The sequence below is a fragment of the Nothobranchius furzeri genome, chromosome 1 (assembly GCF_043380555.1).
Source record: "Nothobranchius furzeri strain GRZ-AD chromosome 1, NfurGRZ-RIMD1, whole genome shotgun sequence".
NCBI lineage: Eukaryota > Metazoa > Chordata > Actinopteri > Cyprinodontiformes > Nothobranchiidae > Nothobranchius > Nothobranchius furzeri.
In genome coordinates this window covers 89426575-89450314 of record NC_091741.1, presented here as the reverse complement: position 1 = coordinate 89450314, position 23740 = coordinate 89426575, and the positions used below count along the sequence as shown (strand labels likewise).

The 23740-nt window shown below is 41.4% G+C and overlaps 1 protein-coding gene across 1 annotated transcript in view; it reads right to left on the bottom strand.

Annotated features, from left to right (window-relative positions):
- Positions 1 to 23530, bottom strand: part of tsc22d3 (TSC22 domain family, member 3) — a 37294-nt gene extending 13764 nt beyond the window's left edge. Inside the window, exon 1 of the mRNA XM_015946611.3 lies at positions 22491 to 23530. Coding sequence (XP_015802097.1) covers positions 22491 to 22822 — 332 coding nt within the window. The 5' untranslated portion in view covers positions 22823 to 23530. The remainder of the gene's footprint in view (positions 1 to 22490) is intronic.
- Between the last annotated feature and the right edge of the window lie 210 nt (positions 23531 to 23740).

Sequence of the window (23740 nt, the reverse complement as noted above, 5' to 3'; positions counted from 1 at the left end):
TTGTATTCTTGCATGTCAGTCAAAATAAAAGTGTAGGAGAAGAGCAAGCGAGGGCGGTGGCCATGAATGCTTCGTCTGACGTCAAATGCTTTATCAGATCTGGCTTGGATTGTAAGAACCCTTTTATTGTTTTAAAGACGGATGGATTTGGCCACAAAAGCACCATTTTGGAAGTCAATAATCTGTCGCTTAAACTTCACGCTGAGGCTAAAATCTGAAAGGTTCTGCTTTGATGTTCGGGTTTTAATCCAGTAGCGTCTCTTCTCTGCTGACACAGCAAAGAAACTGAAGAGAGAATTCAAGTAAATGGATTCGTCTTTTTGTGGATCAGAAAAACTAAGTGTGCAACTGGAATGTGTCAATAAATCAGTCAGATAAAGGTGTAAAAAATGAATTAAACACAACAGCACAAGGTCAACAGGGTCAAACCTCCACACTACATTCCAGAAAGTGCACTGATCCAGGAAGGTTCTTGGCAAAAGTCCTACACTAACACCAGAACACGCAGCGCAGAGCTATGGAATTGGAACTATTGCACACAAATAAAGCAGTCTGCACTTGCATATTAGTGAGAGTCAGCTTATTGTTCTGTTCATAAAGTCGTATGGTGTGCAACAGTAATAAAAGTAGTACTTTCAGATAAAAGTCTAACTAGCTCACTGATTGAATAAATTTGTGATTGAAGGGGATTGCTCCTGTCATTATAATCAACATCCATGTGAACGGCAGAGGAAACGGAGCTCAGTGAAGCTAATTTGAGGAACTAAGTTGAGATTTGTGGAACTGAAACAAAACCACATTTTTCAGAGGTTCCTGTGATAACTCCTACATTTTGTTATGTGACCGATTTTCACCCTTAGTGCTAAAAACTTTAACAACAGCCTGGTTCAAAGAAAGGAAAACTCTTATATACCTGCAAGCTGTCTGCGAACATTTCCAAACTCAAATCAAAATAACTTTGTGAGCCTTTTGTATTTTGGAAATGTGCAATAACTGCTTTTATGATTTGATTATAGTGATCAAACTCGCCTTTTTAGTTTTGCAGCGTTTGCATCTTGCTGCCACCTTGTGCACGATCATTTGTCCTGCATTCTTGTTCCTTTTGTTTGACGAGTCGCGCCCCTCCTCTCGTCTGCCCTCTGTCTGTACCGCACGCCCGCTGATTTAACAGCTGTCATTATTATTCCTGTCCTTCCTCACCGTCTTGCTGCAGTAATGTAAAGACTGACTGGCACGCTTCAGGAAAGCCCAACCCAGTCTTTGTGTCGTGGTAATTATCCTGTCTCTGACCTGTCTAGTCATATTCCTGACGGTTACCTGGCACACACCTGCAATGGTTCTTTTTTGTTCTCTCTGGGTCACAGGTGTTGCTCTTGCACCCTGAGGGGACTTTAGATGGTGACACTGTGTTTATGTAACCGCTGAGCAGAATATAGACCCAGGGTGGGAGGGGCTACGGTGAAACAGCATCAACCCTGCCGGTGAACTTAGATATTTGTGTTTACTGAGCAAGTGTACCATGTCAGAGCTCAGTTCTTGCGTAAAAGTGAAAATCACTATGATGTTGCCTGGTGCGTATGTGTGTGTGCATGCTTGCTTGTTCGCTTCCGTGCATGCATGCATGCGTATGTGCATGTGTGTGCGCCAGTGCACCAGTAACAATATGGGATGCCAAATGTAAAGTAATATTTGTTAAGGTGCTATAGAAAAATAATGTTTCTTCTTCTTATTATTATTATTATTATTATTATTATGATGATGATGATGATTATTATTATTATTATTATTATTATTATTATTAGTGGTAATAGTAGTAGTAGTTGTATAATAATAATAATAATAATAATAATAATAATAATAATTATTATTATTATTATTAGTGGTAATAGTAGTAGTATAGTAGTAGCTGTATAATAATAATAATAATAATAATAATAATAATAATAATAATAATTATTATTATTATTGTGATTATTATTATTATTATTGTTGTTGTTGTTGTGATTATTATTATTATTATTATTATTATTATTATTATTATTATTATTCAGATTTCAATTTTAAATATTTGAATGTAATTCTTTTTGTTCTTTTTTTCCCTCTGTGGATAAAAAGAAAGAAAGAGAAAACAAATAAAAGTATTATTTTTACATTTATATGCAAAATGTGTTAAATACATCATTTTAGTGCTTTAAAATCATCACTCATACTCTTATACATGCATTTTTGTGTTTCTCAGTGAGTATATTATACACGTTTCTCATGGACGTGTCTGTTTAAACACACCCATGGATTGCAGCAAAGTGCAGCAAGTATTTACTAACATCTGAACACTCTCTGAGCTGATGCTTCCTGCACTTGCCCGATATGTAATGATGAGCATGCAGACAGTTTAGCCAATACTGCTCATTTCTCAATGCTAGTTTTAATTTTCATCCCAATAGAACCATGACTAGGCATGCAGCGGACTAGTGTCGGAACGACTGTGATCCTTTTGTATCACCTTTCGTCAGAGTCCACCTCGCCAGATCCTGCTTGTCTGGCTGCTGAGGACAGCCCACTGCTTTCTATCGATGTCTGAGCAGAGCGTGACCAAACACCAAAACAGGAAGATGCAAAAATGAGGAAGAGAAAAGGAGAGGAGGAGAATGGGGGAGGGAGGGAGAAGAGGGCTTTCACAGCTGTGTTTCAGCAGTGTTTCCTCTGATACAAGGCCTTGGCAGTACTCCCAGTTCTTTAGGTAAACCATCAAAAAACACGGTTACCTTCAGGTACAAAGGGGACATGGGGTCATGCTGGTTTGCTAACACAAAAAGGAATGAGATAAGGTCTTTAAAACACAAATACATCAAATCTGAATTTATTCTGGGAGTTTGCACAATAAGCAAAAACTGTGTGAACATTTCTTCAGAGGGGTCAGATGAACACAGCAACACTGTGTATGCATTGGTGCAAATTACACTTATTTTATTTTAAAATTAGTGTTGATTCCAGTTTCATGCATGAAGTCCAGAGGACCTCTGACAGCGCTGATGCAGTGCAAGAAGAGTGCAGACATCTGCAAAACCTGTTAGCCTCTTATCGAGGGATCAAGATGATGACAGGAGTCTGTAATCTGTCTCTCTGAACCTTTCAATATGTTTGTGGAAACAGGTGCAATGGACTGACGGACCGTCAGTGCAGGTCAGGAGTCTGTACAGTTACCCTTCACATCATGACCCAGGGTGTTAAAACCTCTACAGACTAGGGCCAAAACCCTCGTGTTAAAAGGCCTCGAGGGCCTCAAAATTAAATTTTCTTTATTTAAAAAAATTATATTTACTGATTATTTGTTTATTTGTATTGTTCAGAATAGGCTTCAAATCAGTAAAATATGAAAATAAGCATTTAGAAAAAGTCTGCTGGAAATACAACTTGTCACCATACAACACATTCTCACTCCCAGCGCGTCAGAAGCAAACGCTTGGTCAGCCACCCTCCACGTCAGACCCCTGACGCCAAAAGTGCCCTTTTTCGTTACTTATGTGCGAAAAGGTTTTTTTCCCTTATTTGACTGCAGATCCCAATGCAGCGTAAAACTGACGCGATGGGATGTCCGCAGCCAGGGCACCAAACAAGCTCATTGTACCTCACCTTAACCTTATCCTCTTATTTAACCTTCCCCTCACCCCTATCCTAACCTTAACCATCTTGCTAGCTAACACGTTAGTGATGTGTCGATCGCTCTAAAAGCCGGCTCTACGAAATGAACGGCGGGAGCCGCCTCGTCATTGGTCGAGTTTGGACCGAGCCAACGCGAGGGGGAGGTTTCAAGTACCAAGGTGGAGGTTAAAAGTAGAGGGTATGTGTAACCTCCCCCTCGCCAGATGATATGTTCTAACGTTCCCCTTGGGCGGCAAATACGAAAATTGACAGTCAGACTCTGACTGTCAGAGTCATGGGAAACAAACGCTTGATCACAGTGAGAGTAACGTTTTAGGTAGCAAGAGGGTTAAGGTTAGGATGAGGGAGAGGGGAAGGTTATAAATAGTGAAACGTTAAGGTTTAGGTGCGGTTAAATGAGCTGGTTCGGTGCCGCATCAGCGGATATCTAATCACGTCAGTTTTACGCTGCATTGGGATCTGCAGTCAGAAAAAGGAAAAACCCCTTTTCGCACATAAGTAACGAAAAAGGGCACTTTTGGCGTCTGGGGTCTGACGTGGAGGGTGGCTGACCAAGCGTTTGTTTCCGATGCTTAGGGTGTGAGAGTGTGTTGCACCATTATATCAGTACCACTGGGGGCTGCACACACTCACTCCGAGAGCCACAAAAGCCCCGGGCCGCTTTTAGGAACATGCCTGCCTTAGAGAATGTGGAGAACAAAAATCAAAATTATCATTATATCAGAACATTTTTGGAGAATTATTTAAGGATTCCCAAAAGAAATGTTCCAAATTCTTCCCCCTCATCGAGCTGTTTCAGACTTTTGCTTTTTGTTTTGTTTGTTCTGATTCTTTTGCCTGTGAGTGAGAATGTTTGGTTGTCTTTCAGCAAAGTATTTCATCAACCACAGGACAGATTGTAAAGAATTTCTCAGAAAATCTTTATTGGACCCACAACTGATTAACTTTAGGAATGAACCTGACTCAAGGTGGCTGCTTCAGCCAGTCAGCACGAGTCAACACAGGGACGTCCACAGCCAGATTTAAGGTAAAAATGTGCGTTCTTGTTTCATACGGATGACAACAGCATCTAGTCTCTTTAGCACACACACACACACACACACACACACACACACACACACACACACACACACACACACACACACGCACACTCACACGCACACACGCACACACACACACAAATGGCTAAAACACCTTAATAGCAACACCTCCTTTCTAAAGGATGACCCACATGACAACATCCAGTATCAGACATGGAGGGATTGTTTTGCCAACATTCTCACGGTGTTTCCTGCCTGTGGGTTGTGTAACTGCAGAGAACAGGACAGCCTTGGGAGCACTTAGCCATTAAAGTACACCGACCGATCATTCACGGTTGGAGTGTCAGAACATTTACCTGTGGGTCGTCCTAATCCTCCCCACTCATGCTGTGATGTTAAACTGCATGTCAGCCACTGAAAACTTTGTCTTTTTTATTTCATTTTACATAAAAATGTCATTTTATAAATATTATACAACTTATGTATCATTTTCAATAATCAGCTTATGCCTTATGAACAACTATAGGTGGTTTTGATGATAACACGGTAGGTGAAATGGAACAATTGCCGGATGTTGGTTGTATTAATGCAAAAAGGTTTGTTTCATGAAGATTACATTTGCTTTTCTGCAATAAAAGCCTTTTTGTACAGTTCAATAGTTTATTTCAGCTTCCTCCACTGACCATTTACGTTGTTTAATGTCAAATGAGACGGCATTAGTTATTTATTCTCTGCTCTTTGAAACATTTCTAATATTTTGTTAACGCTTCGCACAAAAATCAAAGTTTTGTAACAGCCTCTTCTGTTTGTGTACCATTCTCTCCCACACTGTGACCTGGTGCATGAGTGCAGCTAGCAGAACAGCAGTGCTTAGATTAAGTTAAACAAGCCTGAGGATGATGGATCAGCGTACACTTAAAGGTCAGGCCGGGTGAGAACATGAAACCGAGCGATGGTGATGGTGGAGATAGTGCAGGAGAGGGATGAAAAAGGCCTTCTGCACCAGATTATTAGAACGTCCTGTTGAATTTCTGCAAAAAAGAGTGACCTGCATAGGAAGTGACCACACTGGTCCTGAAAACAATTTATAAAGGATAGTTTGGATTTTTTTAAGTGAGTTTTTGTGGATATTCTATGAACAAATTATATTTATGATTGTGTATTTGGCAGGTGTTTTAGTAGTTTCTGAACAACCTCAGTTTGGAGAAACAGAGATTAGTTCAGACCTGATTGACGAGCTAACAGCTGATCACAGCTCATCTTGGCTCAAATTCTAAAGACGAAAAAGCAGTTTACGTAAAAAATGTAAACCTTGGTGCATTTACATGGCTTTAAACTTTACATTAAATTATCTTTTATATTGAAAATTGCAGGATGAACACAGAAGTGTTTGGCAAAAAGAGGGCATTGATCAGGAGTATTCAACTCCAGGCCTGGAGGGCCGGTGTCCAGCACGTTTTAGTTTTGACTCTGTTTCAACACACCCGGTATAAATCAGCAGGTGATTAACAGGCATCTGCAGAGCCTGATGAGCTGCTTCACAGGTGAATCAAGTGTTGAATCAGAGAAACCACTAAAACGTGCTGGATACCCCTGGCATAGATTCTGTTATTGTTTGACTTGAGTTTTCCTCTACAACAGAAGACTCGCACAAAATAAAACACGACTTAAACCAACTTGCTCAAAGTAATGAAAAGTTTCAACCGTAAGTGTAACAAAAAAGGACCCTCTCTCTCCTTTCTCCCACTGAGGCCACACTTCCTGTTATGTGACACCTTACATTCAGGCTGGCAATAAATAGGCCTTTGTGAGCGCTGCAGGCCCCTGAAACACTTGTGTCAGGGATGTTGGTGGCAGCCTGGATGGAATCTGTGTCCGTCTCAGAAGAGAAATGATCCTGTCTGAATCAAACAGAGAGCTACTCGTGTGCACAGAACTTCTGTTGCAACTAATCCCAGATTGTGTAAACAACTCAAATGTACTGATGAATCGCTGAGTCATTTATTTCTATGACACACACTGGAAGGAATTCAGGGCATGGGGCATTTAATGTTGCTTGTGCTAATTGCTCCAACGATGATACAACGGTGTCAGATACAACCAGTCCAAACTGCTCCTTTCTGGGCAACGCCTGCTTTTTATCACAGGGATGCTAACCTGAACTTGTGAGCAGGATGCATCAAGTTTATTCTCCTTTTTGATTTAGCATCTCATTTTGCATCTCTCTCTCTCTCTCTCTCTCTCTCTCTCTCTCTCTCTCTCTCTCTCTCTCTCTCTCTCTCTCTCTCTCTCTCTCTCTCTCTCTCTCTCTCTCTCTCTCTCTCTCTCTCTCTCTGGGAACAGCCAGAAACAATCTCAAACTGACTAAAACTTGGCCTGTTTTTCTACTTGCTCTCTCACAGTGCCCCATCAGCCAGAAGGGCACCCTGAGAGAGGAAAACAGAGCCAGGCTGGGCCCTAACCAGTCCTCCATCCAGCATGTGTCTTTTTTGATGAGGTGAGAAGAACTGACTTGATTTTAGGAGACGCGGCCAAGGGCAATAAAAGCCCGATAACATCAGCCTGATGTGATCGCTGTCTTTTTTAAAAACAAGGACAAAAAGATGAAAGAAACACTGAAATTCTGCTGTTAATCAGTCCGGATCAGTCAGAAGAGTTGTGCAGACACACTTGGAGCATGCATGACAGATCTTTGGAAATTTGGAAGCAGCAGCAGCAAAACAGGAAACTGTTTTCATTACCCTGAAGTCAAGAGTTTGGATTCGCTCTAGAAAGCACACAAGCATAAAGCTAATTCAAGGTGTCATTAAAATGATGCTCAGTGGCTGCCAAGTTCAGTTTCCACCTCCACAACCAGCTTTCTTGATTAATAAAAGGAAATGCATTACACATCTGCAAACACCTGATGAATCGTTGCATCGGGAGGGAACAAGACGTTGCCCAACTACTCCATTTCCCAGCCTCACACCTGGATGAAGTTTATAGGTTGTTTGCCCCTTCCCTTGCTCCCCAGATGTTTTGCACAAAGCTGATGTTAATAACATATCTGAGTGAGGCTGGGGTTCCCAGATGTTCAGTTGATGTTTTTTTAGGTGTCAGATATCCAAAACCTTAAAAATAAGTCCTGCTTAGCCTTACTTATAAATGTCTTCTTTTATGGGAGGGTTTATTGCAAAAAAAAAAAATATATATATATATAAAGTTGTGCCCTTTTTAGCTTGTTGATGCTTAACTCGTTTTGAGTGAGGCTCCTTGCCCAAAATTACATTACATTTCAAACCTATTCTGCCCATTTGCATGACTGGCCAGTCTTGTTTGGGAAAACTCCAGTTGCCAAATTGCACCTCCAGTCTAAAGTGCTAAGAGCTGTTTACCAACATAGAGGTTTAGTCAGAGTTACCAAACTGCAGATGTCCCATAACTTTAAAAATAAAACATGTTATTGGTCCTGGTGTTGCAAACTTTGACTCCTGGGAGGTAGAGCTTTGATACCAGAAGAGAAGTGACTGAATCCCTTCTTTCCCAGAGGCATGAGGGGCACTTCCCAGTAATGGGATGTGGCAACAGCCCTGCTTTAATAAGTCTTTGTAGAAGCTCCACGCCTCTCAGGCAAAAAGACAACATCACAGGTTGTTGTTTTTTTTTCTATTCATTCGATAATTCTGCAGACATTTCTGAGGAATTTTACACAACTTCAAGTGTTTTCTCTTCATCTTTTGTGTGTGTGCCTGCATGCATGAGTGTGTATGTGTGTCTTTGTGTGCACGTTGGCATTCTAGGTACACAATGTACCCAACCTGCATGTGAATGCATCCCAGGAAGAATAAGATAGGCTAATGATAGGTCTGGCTCAGACCTGCTCCACAAAAGCCCTGTCTGGGTTCTTTGTGTTGCTGGCTACTGTGGTTGGGGAAAAAAAACTGAGCGGGATGAACATGCTCCAGATTATGAAAGAGACATCCAGCAGAAAACAGATGGAGCAGGCATGCAAATTAATCTAAAAGGTATTTTTAAAACACAATCAGGCAAAAAATGAATCATTTTAAATTGTTTATATAAGCATTCAAGCAAAAGAAGAGGCAGGGTAACCTGTTCTTGATTCATTTTAACTTCTGACGTTTTGATTTCCCTTTAGTTTTTCCCAGAGTACTAAGAACTAGTCTGGCCCAGATTTGCCAACGTGTTGAATCCTTTTTACCTTTGCTCCAGTCGTTTGCGCACATTTGCTCCAGCTACCTTCACCCTCTCAGCAACAGATTCATAAAGCCACTCTCAGAAACACACCCATGAAAATCAATAGGTGTGAGCAATTTGCACTCTTTTATTGTACGATGGCAGATGGGATAATTACCTGTCAATTACTTTGACTTTTTTTTTGTTATTCCCTGTCTGCTATAAGGTTCTTATAAAATTGTTTACAAAGTGTTACAAAGCAACAATCGGATGGTTTCGGCAGCGGATTTTCAGTTATTTATTTATTTTGGTAGAAGAAGAAGATGATGAAAATATCATTTGTATAGCGCCTCTCAAGATAAAAATCATGAGGCACTTCAGAAAAGCAAAAAATGTAAAAATATAAAAAAGAATTTAGAAAATGGTTAAAAATGGATTTAAAATGAACAAAAAATAGACAGTTGTCTTTAAAAAATGTTAAGAAAGAGAGAGAGTGAATAGGAAAGAGAGAAATCAGTGGATCCTGAGGAAGGTGGAATAGGTGGGAAGAGCAGAATAAAGAGAGAGTGGTGAAGAAGGTCATACAAAAGTCACTTTGATCAGGTGAGTTTTCAGCTGCTTTTTAAAGGAGACCACTGAGTCGTTTGATCTCAGTCTCAGGGGGAGAGAGTTCCAGAGTCTGGGGGCCACAGCAGCAAATGATCTTTGGTCTTTAGCCTGGTGCGCTGCACAACCAGTAGGATTTGATCACTGGACCTCAGGGACCTGCTGGGGGTGTAGAGACTAAGAAGATCACCAATGTAAGATGGCGATTGTCCATGCAAGGCCCTATAGACCAGAACCAGGATCTTGAAATGAACCCTGAAGTTGACTGGCAGCCAGTGAAGCTGGAGGAGAAGCGGGGTGATGTGGGTGTGTTTGGAGGACTTGGTCAGAAGCCGAGCACAGGCATTCTGAACCACCTGTAGACGGTTCAGGGAGGTTCTGCTCAGACACGTGAAAAGAGAGTTGCAGTAGTCTAAGTGTGAGGAGATGAAGGTGTGGATAACTGTCTCAATTCAGAGTGGGATAGAATGGCACTCAGCTTAGCAATGTTCCTGAGATGGAAGAAGGAAGAGCGAACAAGAGAACTGACATGAGAATTGAGGGTGAGAGCTGGGTCAAAGTTCACACCAAGATTCCTGACAGAAGGTTTGGTGTGAGAAGCAAGCTGACCAAGAGAGTCTCTGACTTTGGGAACCATCTTGTCTGGGGCACAGATGAGGATCTCAGTCTTGTCTTCATTCAGCTGTAGAAAGCTCCCAGCCATCCAGGTTTTGATAGAGTCTAAGCAGGTGTGTAACAGCTGTAGCTTAGACATCTCATGAGGCTTAAAGGAGATGAACAGTTGGATGTCATCTGCATAATGATGGTAGGAGATTCATTTGAAGGAGCTCAGGATGTGCTGAAGAGGAAGCAGATAGAGGAGGAAGAGCAGAAGCCCCAGCACAGAACCTTGTGGGACACCATGGGTAAGGGAGGTGGTGGAGGACCTAAACTTGGAGACGGCCACAGAAAAGGAGCGCTCAGAGCAGTTCCTGATAGGCCTACCCAGTCTCTCAGCCTCTCCAGTAGCAGGTGATGGTCAACAGTGTCAAAGGCTGCAGTCAGGTCCAGCAGGACCAGAACAGAATAGTCCCCTGCATCACTGTGAGTCAGAAGGTCATTAGAGACCCTAAGAAGAGCTGTTTCAGTAGAATGAGCTCTACGAAAACCTGACTGGAAGCCATCATAGATGTTATGTTCATCAAGAGCAGCTGTGAGTTGTTTAGCCACAACCTTTTCCAAAATCTTGGAGATGAACAGAAGTTTAGAGATGGGTCTGAAGCTGCTATGGAGAGAGGGGTCGAGACTCGTTTTTTAAAGAAGCAGGTGGATTACAGTTTTCTTAAAGTAAGCAGGCACCTGACCAGAGACCAGAGAAGCATTAATTATAGAGAGCACGCTGGGACCGATGGACTGAAAAGCACTTTTAAACAAAGATGAGGGTAAGATGTCGAGGGGGCATGCAGAGGTCTTCATAGAGTTAACTAGTTTGGTTAACTCAGGCAAAGAAACAGGAGCAAAGCTATCTAGGATGATGGGTCTGGTTGGAGTCGGGAGAGGCGGCGGTAAGGCTGAAGGAGAGATGCTGGATCTAACCTTATTGACTTTGTCCACAAAGAAAGACAGGAAGTTCAGAGTGGATGGAGGCTGTAGGAGTGGCAGGAGAGACGATGCTGCTGATGGAGTTAAACAGCACCTTGGGGTTCCCTTTGCTCTGGGACACCAGGTTGGAAAAATAGGAAACCCTAGCGTATTTGACTGCAGAGTTAAAGGATCAGGTCAGAAGATCATTTAGGTGCAGCAGATGGACGTGGAGATGGGTTTTCTTCCACAAGCACTCAATTTTTCTGCATTGGCGCTTCAGGATGCGAAGGCTGTCATTAAACCAGGGAGTAGGGTTCACTGCAGGAACTGATCTGGTTCTGACAGGACAGATGTTGTCCAGAATGGAGAGGCAGTGCTCATTGAACTGAGAAGTTAAGGAATCTGGGTCATTATCAGAAGAACAGGGTGGATCAAAAGCAGCAGAAAATTTTCTAGCTGTGCTCTCATTAAGAAAACGAGAACTAACCATACGGCGAGCAGGAGGTGGGGACGCAGAAACTGACAAGTTAAAGAAAATGCAATGGTGATCTGAAATATAAATGTCCTCAGGACAAACACTGTCAGCATTTAGATTCAGGGTAAAAACAATGTCCAGAGTGTGCCCCCTGGTGTGTGTGGAGCCAGAAACATGCTGGGTAAAGCTGAAGGAGTCCATGAGGCTGGAGAAACTCATGGCAAAGTGATCAGAGGGATCATCAACGTGGATGTTAAAATCACCAACAATCTCCAGTCTGGACAGCTTCACAGTGGAGGATAGAAAGTCACTAAACTCCTGAAGGAAAGAACTGTTTGGACCAGGTGGACGATAGACCACAGCACAGTAGAACGGGTCCTTACGCCCGACTTTAATCAGCTGCAGTTCAAAGGAAGCAAAGTGACCAGAGGTTGTAGAGCTACATGGAAGATGGTCTCTGAAAACAACAGCTAGGCCTCCACCACGACCAGAACCCCGGGGCTGGCTAAGTAAAGAATAACCACTCGGGCAGAGTCCAAACAGACCAAAATAATCAGATGTTTGCTGCCAAACTTCAGTCAGAAACATAAAATCCAGATTTTTAGAGAGAATTAGATCATTAAGCAGGAAGGACTTATTGTTAACAGAGCGGGTATTTAATAGAGCCATGCTGAGTGAGGTGGAGGAATCAGAAACTACAGAAACAGCTGGAGTTAGTGGACGTAAATTAGCGGGGTTGGATCCACGGTGTTTATAAAAACCACTTTTGGGGAACAGGAGGAGAAACCACTGAGGAATGAGGATAAACTGACCTTAAAAAACTTGGACGGAGAAACCGCGCCGCAACACGGCCTGGCGGGAAAGCGGGAGTGGCGCTCAAGTCGCTAAACAAAGAAAAAGAAGCTAGAAGATCCCGCCGATGTTTACTAGATAAACCACACTTTAAGAGAAGTCTTATCTCACCTGGATTCCTGCTAGTTTACCTCTTTTCCTACGACGTTTTCCTGGGACCGGATAAACATCGCTGGAGGCGACCTGGTTGGAATCGTCTTTTGGCTCCAGGCCAGAGTGCCACTCAGATAAACAACAGGGAGGTACGTCCTCGGTGAATCTTGGGCGATCGTGAATGAACGGAAGGACAAAAGAGTCTAGCGATCATAGGAGATGGTAGCAGGGACACTACTGAAGAGGGTCGCAGACAGGAGAAAGGTGGAAAAGAGGAGGTTAGTGGAGAAAAGTTTGAAAAAGTGGCCGGTGAACGCGGCTAAGCCAAGCACAATTATAGATAGATAAACAGACAGACAGATAGGTAGATAGATAGATAGATAGATAGATAGATAGATAGATAGATAGATAGATAGATAGATAGATAGATAGATAGATAGATAGATAGATAGATAGATAGATAGATAGATAGATAGATAGATGATAGATGATAGATGATAGATAGATAGATAGATAGATAGATAGATAGATAGATAGATAAATGGATGATAGATAGATAGATAGATAGATAGATAGATAGATAGATAGATAGATAGATAGATAGATAGATAGATAAAAACTCAGGAGAGTTGGAAATTAAATTAATTAATTAATTAATTAAATTTCCACATGAAAAGAAATTTTGTATTAAACAAAGGTTTAATACCTCTATAAAGTCAGAGGTATGGAAGAGGACTAGAGCCACTGAAAAGAAAAAAAAAAACAAGAAAAGAAAGAGAATTCTGAGTTTTCCCCAGAATTCCGAGATTAAAAGTCAGAATTCTGAGAAAATAGTAAGAATTCTCTTTCTTTTCTTTTCTTTTTCTAGTCAGTGGTTTTAATCCTCTTCCGTACAGAGTAGAAATAAATAAATAAAAATGTAGAGCACAGAAAGTCATAATATTAATAACCCCCCGCTCTAAACGGTCGGCGAATTGTCCGCTCCCAACCCCATGACCCTGTCTCACTCTTTGAAATGTTCAAAAGTTGGCAGCCCCGAAAATGTCAAACTAAAGGAGTGCTGCAAATATCACGGCTGTTTGAGAATTTGATGATTTTTGACTAATTTGGAATCTATAAGCATAAAGGTTTTTCTCCAAATTCATGCTTCAACAGTAATTTGAATGTGATCAACTGACATCAGTGAAGAGAGAGGTTGTTTGGTTGAATGTCTTTTTGTGAGGCTTTTGGGAATTAAAAGAACGTGCAAAAACATTCATTTCATTTGCAAAAGATTCTTATAGTAATACAATTCTTCAGTAAATTTGGGTCTGACATTCCTGGAGTGACAAAATGAGTGAGATTTATTTCTTAACAAAAGCAGAACAGCTTTAATCTCACAACCTGAGCACTGTGACATGTCAGCATTATATAAGTTATTATAGTAACACTAATATTTACATGACCAACTCAGAATACCAATTATTAGATTGGCTGTAATCCAGTCTAATGCATAGATAAACCGTGTAACTACAATTGCAATGACTGTTTGCAATGTCATTACTCAATCTCAAGCTCTGGGCTGCGTGTGAAGGAGTGTGTGTTGACAGGCCTCCTTATTATCTAATTAGGCACCACAGTTGTGGTTCAGAAAGATAAGGCAGGGGGCACAAGCATGGTCACTCCACCCCCACCACATCACCACCTCTCTGAACACTTACATAATTCAAACAACTACCAACTGGGACTCAGATAGAGAGAGCTAAAGATGATGACAAAGGAAAAGGAGGAACAGAAAATTACAACATGAAAAGACAAACACGGATGGACAAACACGATAAAAACAGGAGTTTATGGATGAGTTGTTCAGCTGTCTGGAAATGTTTGTTTTCCCGTTAGATTATATATTTTTCAGCTTTTCACAACTCAAACTTTTTTAAAACAAAAAAGCAAAAATGTCTAAGTGAAGATTGTGTTTTTTTTATTATTTGTATTTCAGCCAGCTTTTAATAAAACTGCAGGATTATTTGTAATAATGATGCTTTATGCAAGATTTAATCTGATGTTCTTGCACAACAGACTATGATGATGTTCAACATAGCCGTTGTTTCATGAACTTTCATCATTTAAACACAGCTCATTCTTCTCTTTCTGGATGCTCATCTGGGATATTTTCAAATCATTGCACAATTAATGTATCGTAAGCAGTTGCAGGATAAACCTTATTTTCTTCCATGAGCTTTTTACAAAAGTTCCCACATAACAGGGCTACACTGATGCCAGTGAACGCCAAAAAGAATGTGTTTTATTCAACTTCTCAGTTTTATGGACTTCTTCTTCATTCTAAATGCCAGGTTCCATTCTGACAATGTTTATGGGACAACAGTACCATATCCATCGTTACTAACTGTTGAAAATATTCATGAAGTTGGAATTTTTTTTTACTTTTAGTATTGGTGTCCACCAGTGCAATCTAGAAACAGATGTTTTTAGAGCGTTGGTATTCTTAGGCCAACTCTATTGCTGCTCAAATGTAGACCAGGCATCCAGCATGTTGCATAAAATATACCTGTGAAAAGTTTGGACACTTTTTTCTCATTCAATGCTTTTTCTTTCCTTTTTATTATTTGTCACACACTAAAATAATGCTAAGGATATTAAAACTTGGAAAGAAAGCCTACAGAAAAAACATATCCCAAAAAAGTCTGAGGAAAGTATGAAAATCTTTCACATCCTCTTAAAGCAAGGCTAAACACACAAACATAGAACAATAAACACAATTTGTTTGTCTGTTTGAGAAGGGTCAGATCATCGGCACGCCTTGATGCTCCAGTATACTCTACATTACATACACAAGTAAACATCAAAGTACAAGTAGTTTGTCTTCCCGCCCGTGATGTTTGAACTCTAAATCAGTATGCGAGGTAGACCACCAGAGTGACCACCAGGACCTCTCTCAGTTAACGATTATTTTCAGTACAACTCAGTTTTTGTACGACGATTGTAGTTTTCTGTCTCCCTGTCTTTATGTACTGTATCTTCTTGTTTTCCAACCAAAGAATGACAGAGAAAGTTTCCTCCCAAGCCACTGACGTTTTGCACCAGCAAAGAAACGCAAAAACAACTCCAGAACCTCAGATCAAGCTCTGCTGATCGAGATACATCGTAGCATTTCTGGCTCTTTGAGAGCTTACTTGCCTAATGATATTACTATCAGCTCACGTCTACAACAGACTTTTGTATTTAGGTGTGACTGACTTTTCACACCCAAGAAAGCTGACCACTGACTAGTTAGCCATTGCAGGTCTTAGAACCAGAAAGTCTAGTTTACTCTTTATTTTCCCATCATTTCCAGATTTTTCCTGCACGCTAATCTTGAGAATTTGACATGAATGACTTACGTGTGTTACTTATAGATTTCTAATCCGTCCTGGGTACATACTGTATGTGTACTCAGGACAGAAGAGCTTAGATGGATTGTGTGGTTGTGGCGTGTCAACAGCATAATGCTACAGGTCACCTCTGTCACTGTGTGTCAGTGTGTTTGGGCTTTAACTTTGCATGTTAATTCACTCCACTGAATAATCTAAGCTCTAAATAACATTAATGATACTTTAGTTAAAACCTTTCTGTCAGCACATCACTAGATATGTCATTGTCTCAGAAATTACTAAATTATTTCTTTCATGAGTAAAAATAATGAATGGGTAGAAATATCCCTCATTCCTCTGGCAGATGGAATCAGATGGAATTTGATCGTCCAGAAGAATTAGCTGATACGAAGAACTGTAACAGCAATCTTAGTGTTTGAGTTGTCGCTAGGAGCAATGGAACATGGAGCCACAGCGGTGTTGTGTAAGAGAGGGCCGTACAGCGCAGATTGCATGAACCTGTGGTTCAGGGCGTGACTCTGGATTTCTAACTCATCACATAGCGATCTCTGTCTGCTGAAGTGGATCATAAAAAAGGCATCCAGCGTCTGCGTTTGGAAACAGTATGTCTCCTCCACAAGGGAACAGTCACTTTGCAGACACGAGACTGGATTGTCCGGTAACACAACACTGCAATACAACCTGACACAGTTACACACTGGCACACAAACTATTCAATGGTGGCTCCAGGAATCTTCTGGCAAAGCACAAAGGACATTTACAAAGTCCCAGCTCAACACGGCGGTGAGGAGATATTAAGAAAGCCATCAACGTGCGTCCTTCTTTGACCCTCAGCAACAATGGTTGCATCTCTGCTGCAAACAAATTTACACAAATGTGTCAAACACTGTAGTTTTTAGAACCAAGTCTTTGTCTAAGGACGGAAATGAAAAATGCATACTGAAAAATAAAACTTTATCAGACTTATTACTTCGTTTCATCTCAAATACATGACTTCCTTGTCTTGAAGTTTTTGATGCACATAACGCAATTTCAACATCCATCAGCAGGATCTGACTGGTGTTTGTTTTACAGTCCCAGCCTCCTGTCTGACTCTTTCTGCTGCTGACGCGCCCTCCAACACTCCCTGACGGTCCTGGCGTTGCTTTCTCTGGTTTTTGTTTGTTACAGGGTTTGTTTCTAAAGCATGTCGTGCTTTTTCTGTCTTTCTCCCTGACATCCTGCCTCATTGCCTTCGACGAGTATCTGTTTAGACATACATGCATGAACAGCTCAAACTTTCCTTCAGCTTGTAAAGGAAAAAAAAGAGAGTACACATTTAATGGAGACAAACTAACCTGATTCATCTTTGTTCCAGGCAGCAGCCCAAAAAGACAGGTTTAATTAAAGACTCCAGCTTGGACTTCAATGCTCCAATTCAGAAAACAAATCAGCCTTTTTTGGTTTTACAAAATTGGCCAATTGTATATTTTTTCCAGGCCAATAATAAAAAAAACTATGAAATCAAGCTTTTCCTGCAGCCTTACACCCCCAAAAAAGAGCTTGTGACATTTTTTTAAATGACATCTCAGATTACCATTCAGTTTGAGTGGTCTAGTGCACACATTCTGATTGATTAACAGACAATAATCCCTTTTTTAAATTATTTCTACCATCTTCCCAGCCACCCACAGCTCATGATGATACAATCCGTCTCTTAGACTTCTTAAGGAAACAGATGTTCCTTTTCTCGTTCGCATCAATCATCTTTGTGGCTTGTGTCATGTCAAAAGACAACATGGATCAAAAATATGATTGGGAAAGTTTTATGACTTAGGGTAGTGTTTTTGCATTGGCACGCCTTTAATGTGGGCATCACATTGATAGTTAATGATGTTTCTGGCAAGAACATCTGCCATCTCCAACACTGTGTTGTGTTGAATCTTTGCAGGACTTAAAAATCACACCGCTCTTATGCAAGGATATCTTTGCAGCAGTGGAGGGGATTTTAGATTTAATTTTGATGGTGGTGCAACAGTTTTACAGGGATATTTGGGCCTGTTAGAACTCGTAATGAATTTGAGTTTATGATGGGGATACTTGGAAACATCTTTTATTACTCAGTATTGATCAGGGACGCATTCCTGACTGATTACACAATAATAATGTTATCAGTACGCAGAGAGGACAGGGAATTACAGAGTAGACCAAAGACTCACAAGGAAATGTGTGAGTCCTTAGATTAAAGACACAATCATCGTTTCATTAGGTATTTTATGATGTTTAAAAATGAAGAAGTGGTTCTTGAATGGTGAGCCACACACCGTACTTTTGTTTTGTTAAACTGAAGAACTCACGACTTTTTTTCTTTACACATTCAACACAGAGGATCATTAGCACCCTGGGTCAAGTCTGGGTCGTAGTCATGGCTGTTATAAGTTGTTTTGGTCTTTTTGTGCAGTTTCCACCCGGTCCCTGTGGTCTTTATATTTGAATGTGTTTTTCAATCAATTGTCTTCTTGTGATGAACCTAGAAATGAAATCTAGTTTTAATTTTTGCAGCATATTTCCTGCAGCTAATCATTACTTTGAGGAATTCACCCAAACATTCGTATACATACTGTTTGAGAAGCAAAGAGTTACACATGATATTCTACAGTTCTCTAAGCTGGATTTAGACAAACCCTTGTTGTTTTGTCTATAGATTATCTATAAACACCATAGGGAGTAACTCAAGGGTGTTAAAGAAAAAAGAGACAAAAAAAAACTGTGAGGCTACTTAAATGGCGCAGAGTAGCTCAGGTGGTAGAGCGGGTTGCCTCATGATCGGAGGGTCATGGGTTCGATTCCAGCTCCCGCCAGGGGTATCCTGCTGTTGTGTCCTTGGGCAAGACACTTCACCCAACTTGCCTGTGTTAGTGGTGGTCAGAGGGGCCGACGGCGCCAAATGGCAGCCTCGCCTCTGTCAGACCTCCCCAGGGCGGCTGTGGCTACAAGTAGCTTACCATCACCAGCAGTGTGTGAATGTGAGAGTGTGTGAAAGCGTCTTTGGGGGTCTTGAAAAGCACTATATAAATTCAATGCATTATTATTATTATTATTAAATGTGACAGAGTGCCCAACGTTGAGCCACAGTATTTTACTGTGGTGGTGGGAGATCTTGGAGGGCCTTGGTCACCTATAGGGGTAGGTGACTGGGTTTGGGTTTAAAGCTGTGTCTATGAGTAGATATAGCACTAGCGGCTGGGAGCTGGACCTTAGTCCACCAGTAGGGGCCACCTTTGGGGACAACTGCCCTGGAGGCAGCTCCAGGGGTGTAAGTGCTGCTTCTGCTATTGACATTTGCTAGAAAGTGCAAACAGATGATGGGTCTAAGTAATAGGTCTGTCTTTGTGACCTCTAAAAATCCCACTTCGGTCTCTGGAAAACTACTGAGTGTCTTTGTGACCTCTGAAAATAAACACCTTTTATGAGGTCTTGGACACCGTGTGGAATTGTTGAGCTGCTGTGGCTCTCTAGCTTTGACTGTTAACTGAGAGCTGTCAACAGACTTGAAATCTAGCAATAAATGTCTGTGTCTGTCAACCCCCCACCCTGATATCTCACGGTCTTCCGTGGCTGCCAAGAACTAACTGAGGGTGTGCAGCAGCCAACCCCAGACCACTAAACTTTTAGCTTAATTGACTTTTTCTTGAATTCTGTTAAAATCACAAATCCTGAGCCCATTCAGGACTTTTAGACTCAGCCTCAAACATCCAAATAGAATGCCAAGTTTTCTTCTCAGTGCATTTCTGTGACCCTTGAAGCTTTTAAATGGCAGATGTTCTGTTTGCTGCCTCACTCTGATATTCCCTGAGTCCAAAAACAGGCTGACTTTTGTGCAGACTGGCTTATATGGAACAGCATATTTTTCCTTCATTTATTCTGTCTGTACACATCCAGTATAGATTACAGCTATGAGTGACAAGAACGATGTTACAGCCCTCGGGAAAGTAAACTCAGGTTGATGATTAACATGTCTGGATGATCCTGAGCAGCTTCTGGCGATATGTTGATAAAATACTGATAATGTGTCTCAAGCCAGAGAACATTACTGATATGATAACTCCCACAAACAACTCTATCAATGACAGTAACTAACTTTGCCCTGGTTATTCCATGGAACTGTATCAGAGCGGCCATTACTGCTGATATTCTATCTGAAGTGATTAGAAAAATCAATATATTATTACTGAAGCTGCACTTTCAATTCAATTCAATTAAATTCAGTTCAATTCAATTTTATTTAAATAGCGCCAAATCACGACAAGAGTCATCTGAAGGCACTTCACATAATAAACATTCCAATCTAGGTCAGTTCATTAAGCCAATCAGAAAATTCATATGAATTCATGAATTCATATTCATGATATTTGCATAAAGAAAACCTTTTGATGCCTTTAATTGGAAATATTGTTTGGATTTTTTACTTCTGATAGACTTATTAGTTTTACGGTTTATTTAATCGCTGATAAAGTCCAGCTAAGAGACGATGCTTGACTTTTAGCCTCTCGGCTAGCACTTGCAAATTTACGTTGATTAATAATCTTTAATAAATAAAAACTAAGGTTTGTTTTTTATTTGCATATTTTATTGTTTGTTGAAAACTAAAGATTACTTAATGCACGTGTCTGTCTGCTTCACAAGTTTCTGGTGTAAGATTTAGAGCAAAAACACCTTTAACGAGAATTAGAAGAAATGGAGTACATGTGTGAAGAAAGGAAAGCATGTTTAAAGGGAAACTATTGTGTTGTTTTAGAGTTTACATCTTTATGTTATCATGAAAAACAAACATAATGTCAGCTTTTGTTTGATGATTTTGAATTGTTCATACATCCTGATTGTGTTTGATGAACTGTGTATGTCACCATCCTTTAATACATAAATCTACACTGTCCGGCCATAAAAAGAAAAGTCGTCACCTAGATTTAACAAAGCAAATAGGTAGGAGCCTGTTAGTGGATAGTTACTGCATGGGCGGTTATTTTTCAGCTGGCAAACAGTTATTTAAGCCCAACTGGTGCAATGAGTTGTTTCTCATTTCTTAAACAACCATGTTGAAAGACACGTCTAGTGGTTGTGGAAAAGGTGTTAGTCTGTGTGACTAAGATCATTGGCATCAAGCAGAGGAAACATCTAAGGAGATTGTAGAAACGACTAAAACTGGGTTAAGAACTGTCCAACGCATTATTAAAACTGGTCTGATGAGTCCAGATGGACCCTGTTCCAGAGTGATGGTGCATCAGGGTAAGAAGAGAGGCAGATGAAGTGATGCACCCACCATGCCTAGTGCCTACTGTACAAGCCTGTGGGGGTAGTGCTATGATCTGGGCTTGCTGCAATTGGTCAGGTCTAGGTTCAGTAACAGGATGTGCTCCAAGAATGAGGTCAGCTGACTACCTGAATACATTGAATGACCAGGTTATTCCATCTTCCCTGATGACATGGGTATATTCTAAGATGACAATTCCATAATTCATCGGGCTCAGATAGTGAAAGAGTGGTTCGGGGAGCATGAGGCATCATTTTCACACATGGATTGGCCACCTTAGAGTCCAGACTTTACCATCATCAATGAAAGATGTTGGTGAAACATTAATGCAACACTGGATGGAAATAAATCTGGTGACACTGCAGAAGCTTATTGAAACAAAACCACAGCGAATGTATGCCGTAGTCAAAGCTAAAGGTATTCGAACAAAATATTAGATGTAACCTTTTTTTGGCGTGGTAACTTTTTTTTTTTTTGTTGGCCTGGCAGTGTGTGAAGAACAATGAAAACTGTAAATAAGCTAGCTACAAAGATGAAACTGTAGCTGGTTAATAAAGTGGGCTGATGCTGCAAAACAAACTTTCAAATGGACAAAAACTTAGTAGAGAGACATCGTTCGTGTAGACGCTGCAGGGTAAGTGGCCTAATACAGTTCAGCAAACCAGAAAGGGGACGAGACAGTTTTTGATTGATGCCAAAGATGTAAATGAAATTGTAACAAGATGGTTCTCTCTCAGGTCGCAGTGATTTGTTCTCTTTGAGGGGAATGACCACTTTCTTGCATGCAAATATATACATGTGATTTATTGTGATGTAGAGATGGAATTTGGCATTACATTAAACTTGAATATTGGATCATCTTTTACTCAGAAAAAATATGATTGAAACATCTGAACAATTCTTTAGCCTGTTTCATACAAGCACTGTACACACACATACACACACACACACACACACACACACACACACACACACACACACACACACACACACACACACACACACACACACACACACACACATACACACACACACACACACACACACACGACAGACAGACACACACACACACACACAAACACACACACACACACACACACACACACACACGACAGACAGACACACACACACACACACACACACAAACACACACACACACACACACACACACACACGACAGACAGACAGACAGACAGACACACACACACACACACACACACAGACAGACAGACAGACAGACAGATAGATAGATTCACAGTTAGTTAAAATAAACATTATCTCAGGTTTTTGGAGAAAACCCCTTTTCAGGTCCATCTTATCGGTTCAGGTTGTTCTTATCAGGTTAGAAAAGCAAACAGACGTACCTGTGAAAGAAGAGCAGGATAGATAACATGGTCTGGTCGATGTTGCTGTTGCAGATGCCTTCGTTGAGCAGGAAGCAGGGGTCCCTCACCACCGACTCCAGGGAGTCCTGCCTCATGATGTTGTTCAGCTTGTCTGTGTTCAGGTTCTGGTACATCAGCTGGTTACGGAGTTGACGAAAGTGATGCACACTGGGGCTGGTGGGGCTCGCCGGCAGGGCCCCATGGCCCTTTGATGGACTGCTGGACAGTGAGTCCTCACCACCATTGGCCAGGTCCAGGCAGCAGCTGCAACAGTCCAGGCCGATGGGCGAGCGGCAGTCATCATCTGACATCTTGGAAGGCAGGTGGATGAATGGGAGAAACACCCAGAGCGGGAGTTTCAGCTTCAAGAGACTGATGAAGATAAAGGAAAAGACACTTCTTCTTGATTTATCAAGGATGCAGACAGGAAGCCTGGGACGGTGTCAGTGTGCCTTCCTGTCTCCTCTCCAGGTCAGTTAGAGTAAATGTCAGATTGAGCTCCTCCTGAGAAGTGTAGTCACACTGGGTATCTGAGCTCCCCTCCTGTGGCTCTCCTGTTTTATAGCTGCTGTTGTTCAGGGCTGACGCTACATCCTTCAGTGGCAGCAGAAAGAAAACCACACACAAACAAAAACACACACCCTTGCATCGATTCAGCGGGAGTCCACTAGAAAGCAAAACCCAGAAGCTGCTTGGTGCTTATCACTTTTTTTTCCTGAACTTTTTTTCTTTGGTTGGCGTGCCTAGAGATGCAGGGAGGGGAGGAGGATGCCTGCGATTGGTGACTACAGCCACTGGCCCCTCCCTGTTTCTGTTTTGGGTTGGCCTTGTGGGCTGGGCAGGGAAACAGAGAGAGGGCGTGACACTTTTGGAGCATGCTGGAAACATGTGCAGCATTCAGAGCTCCACCCTGCCATGCTGACAGTTCAAGGAGCGGCAGAACAAGGCTGCAAGAACATACTGAGCTGTGATAAAACGTGCTAATATGTGAAAATATACCAAAGAATTACACGATAACTTCAAACACCCACCTCTGCAACAATTATGGGCCATTCCCATCTGCACCGGGTCGGCCCGGGCCGGGCAGCGTAGGTTGTTTACATATCTGGGTGGCCTGGTATTTTTCCGGGCCAACCAAGGCTCATTCTCAGCCCTCTTCTCGAGGGGGTCTGCTTCAGGCCGACCAGGGCCAACACACCCACTGCTGACAGCAAATTCACACCTTCCAT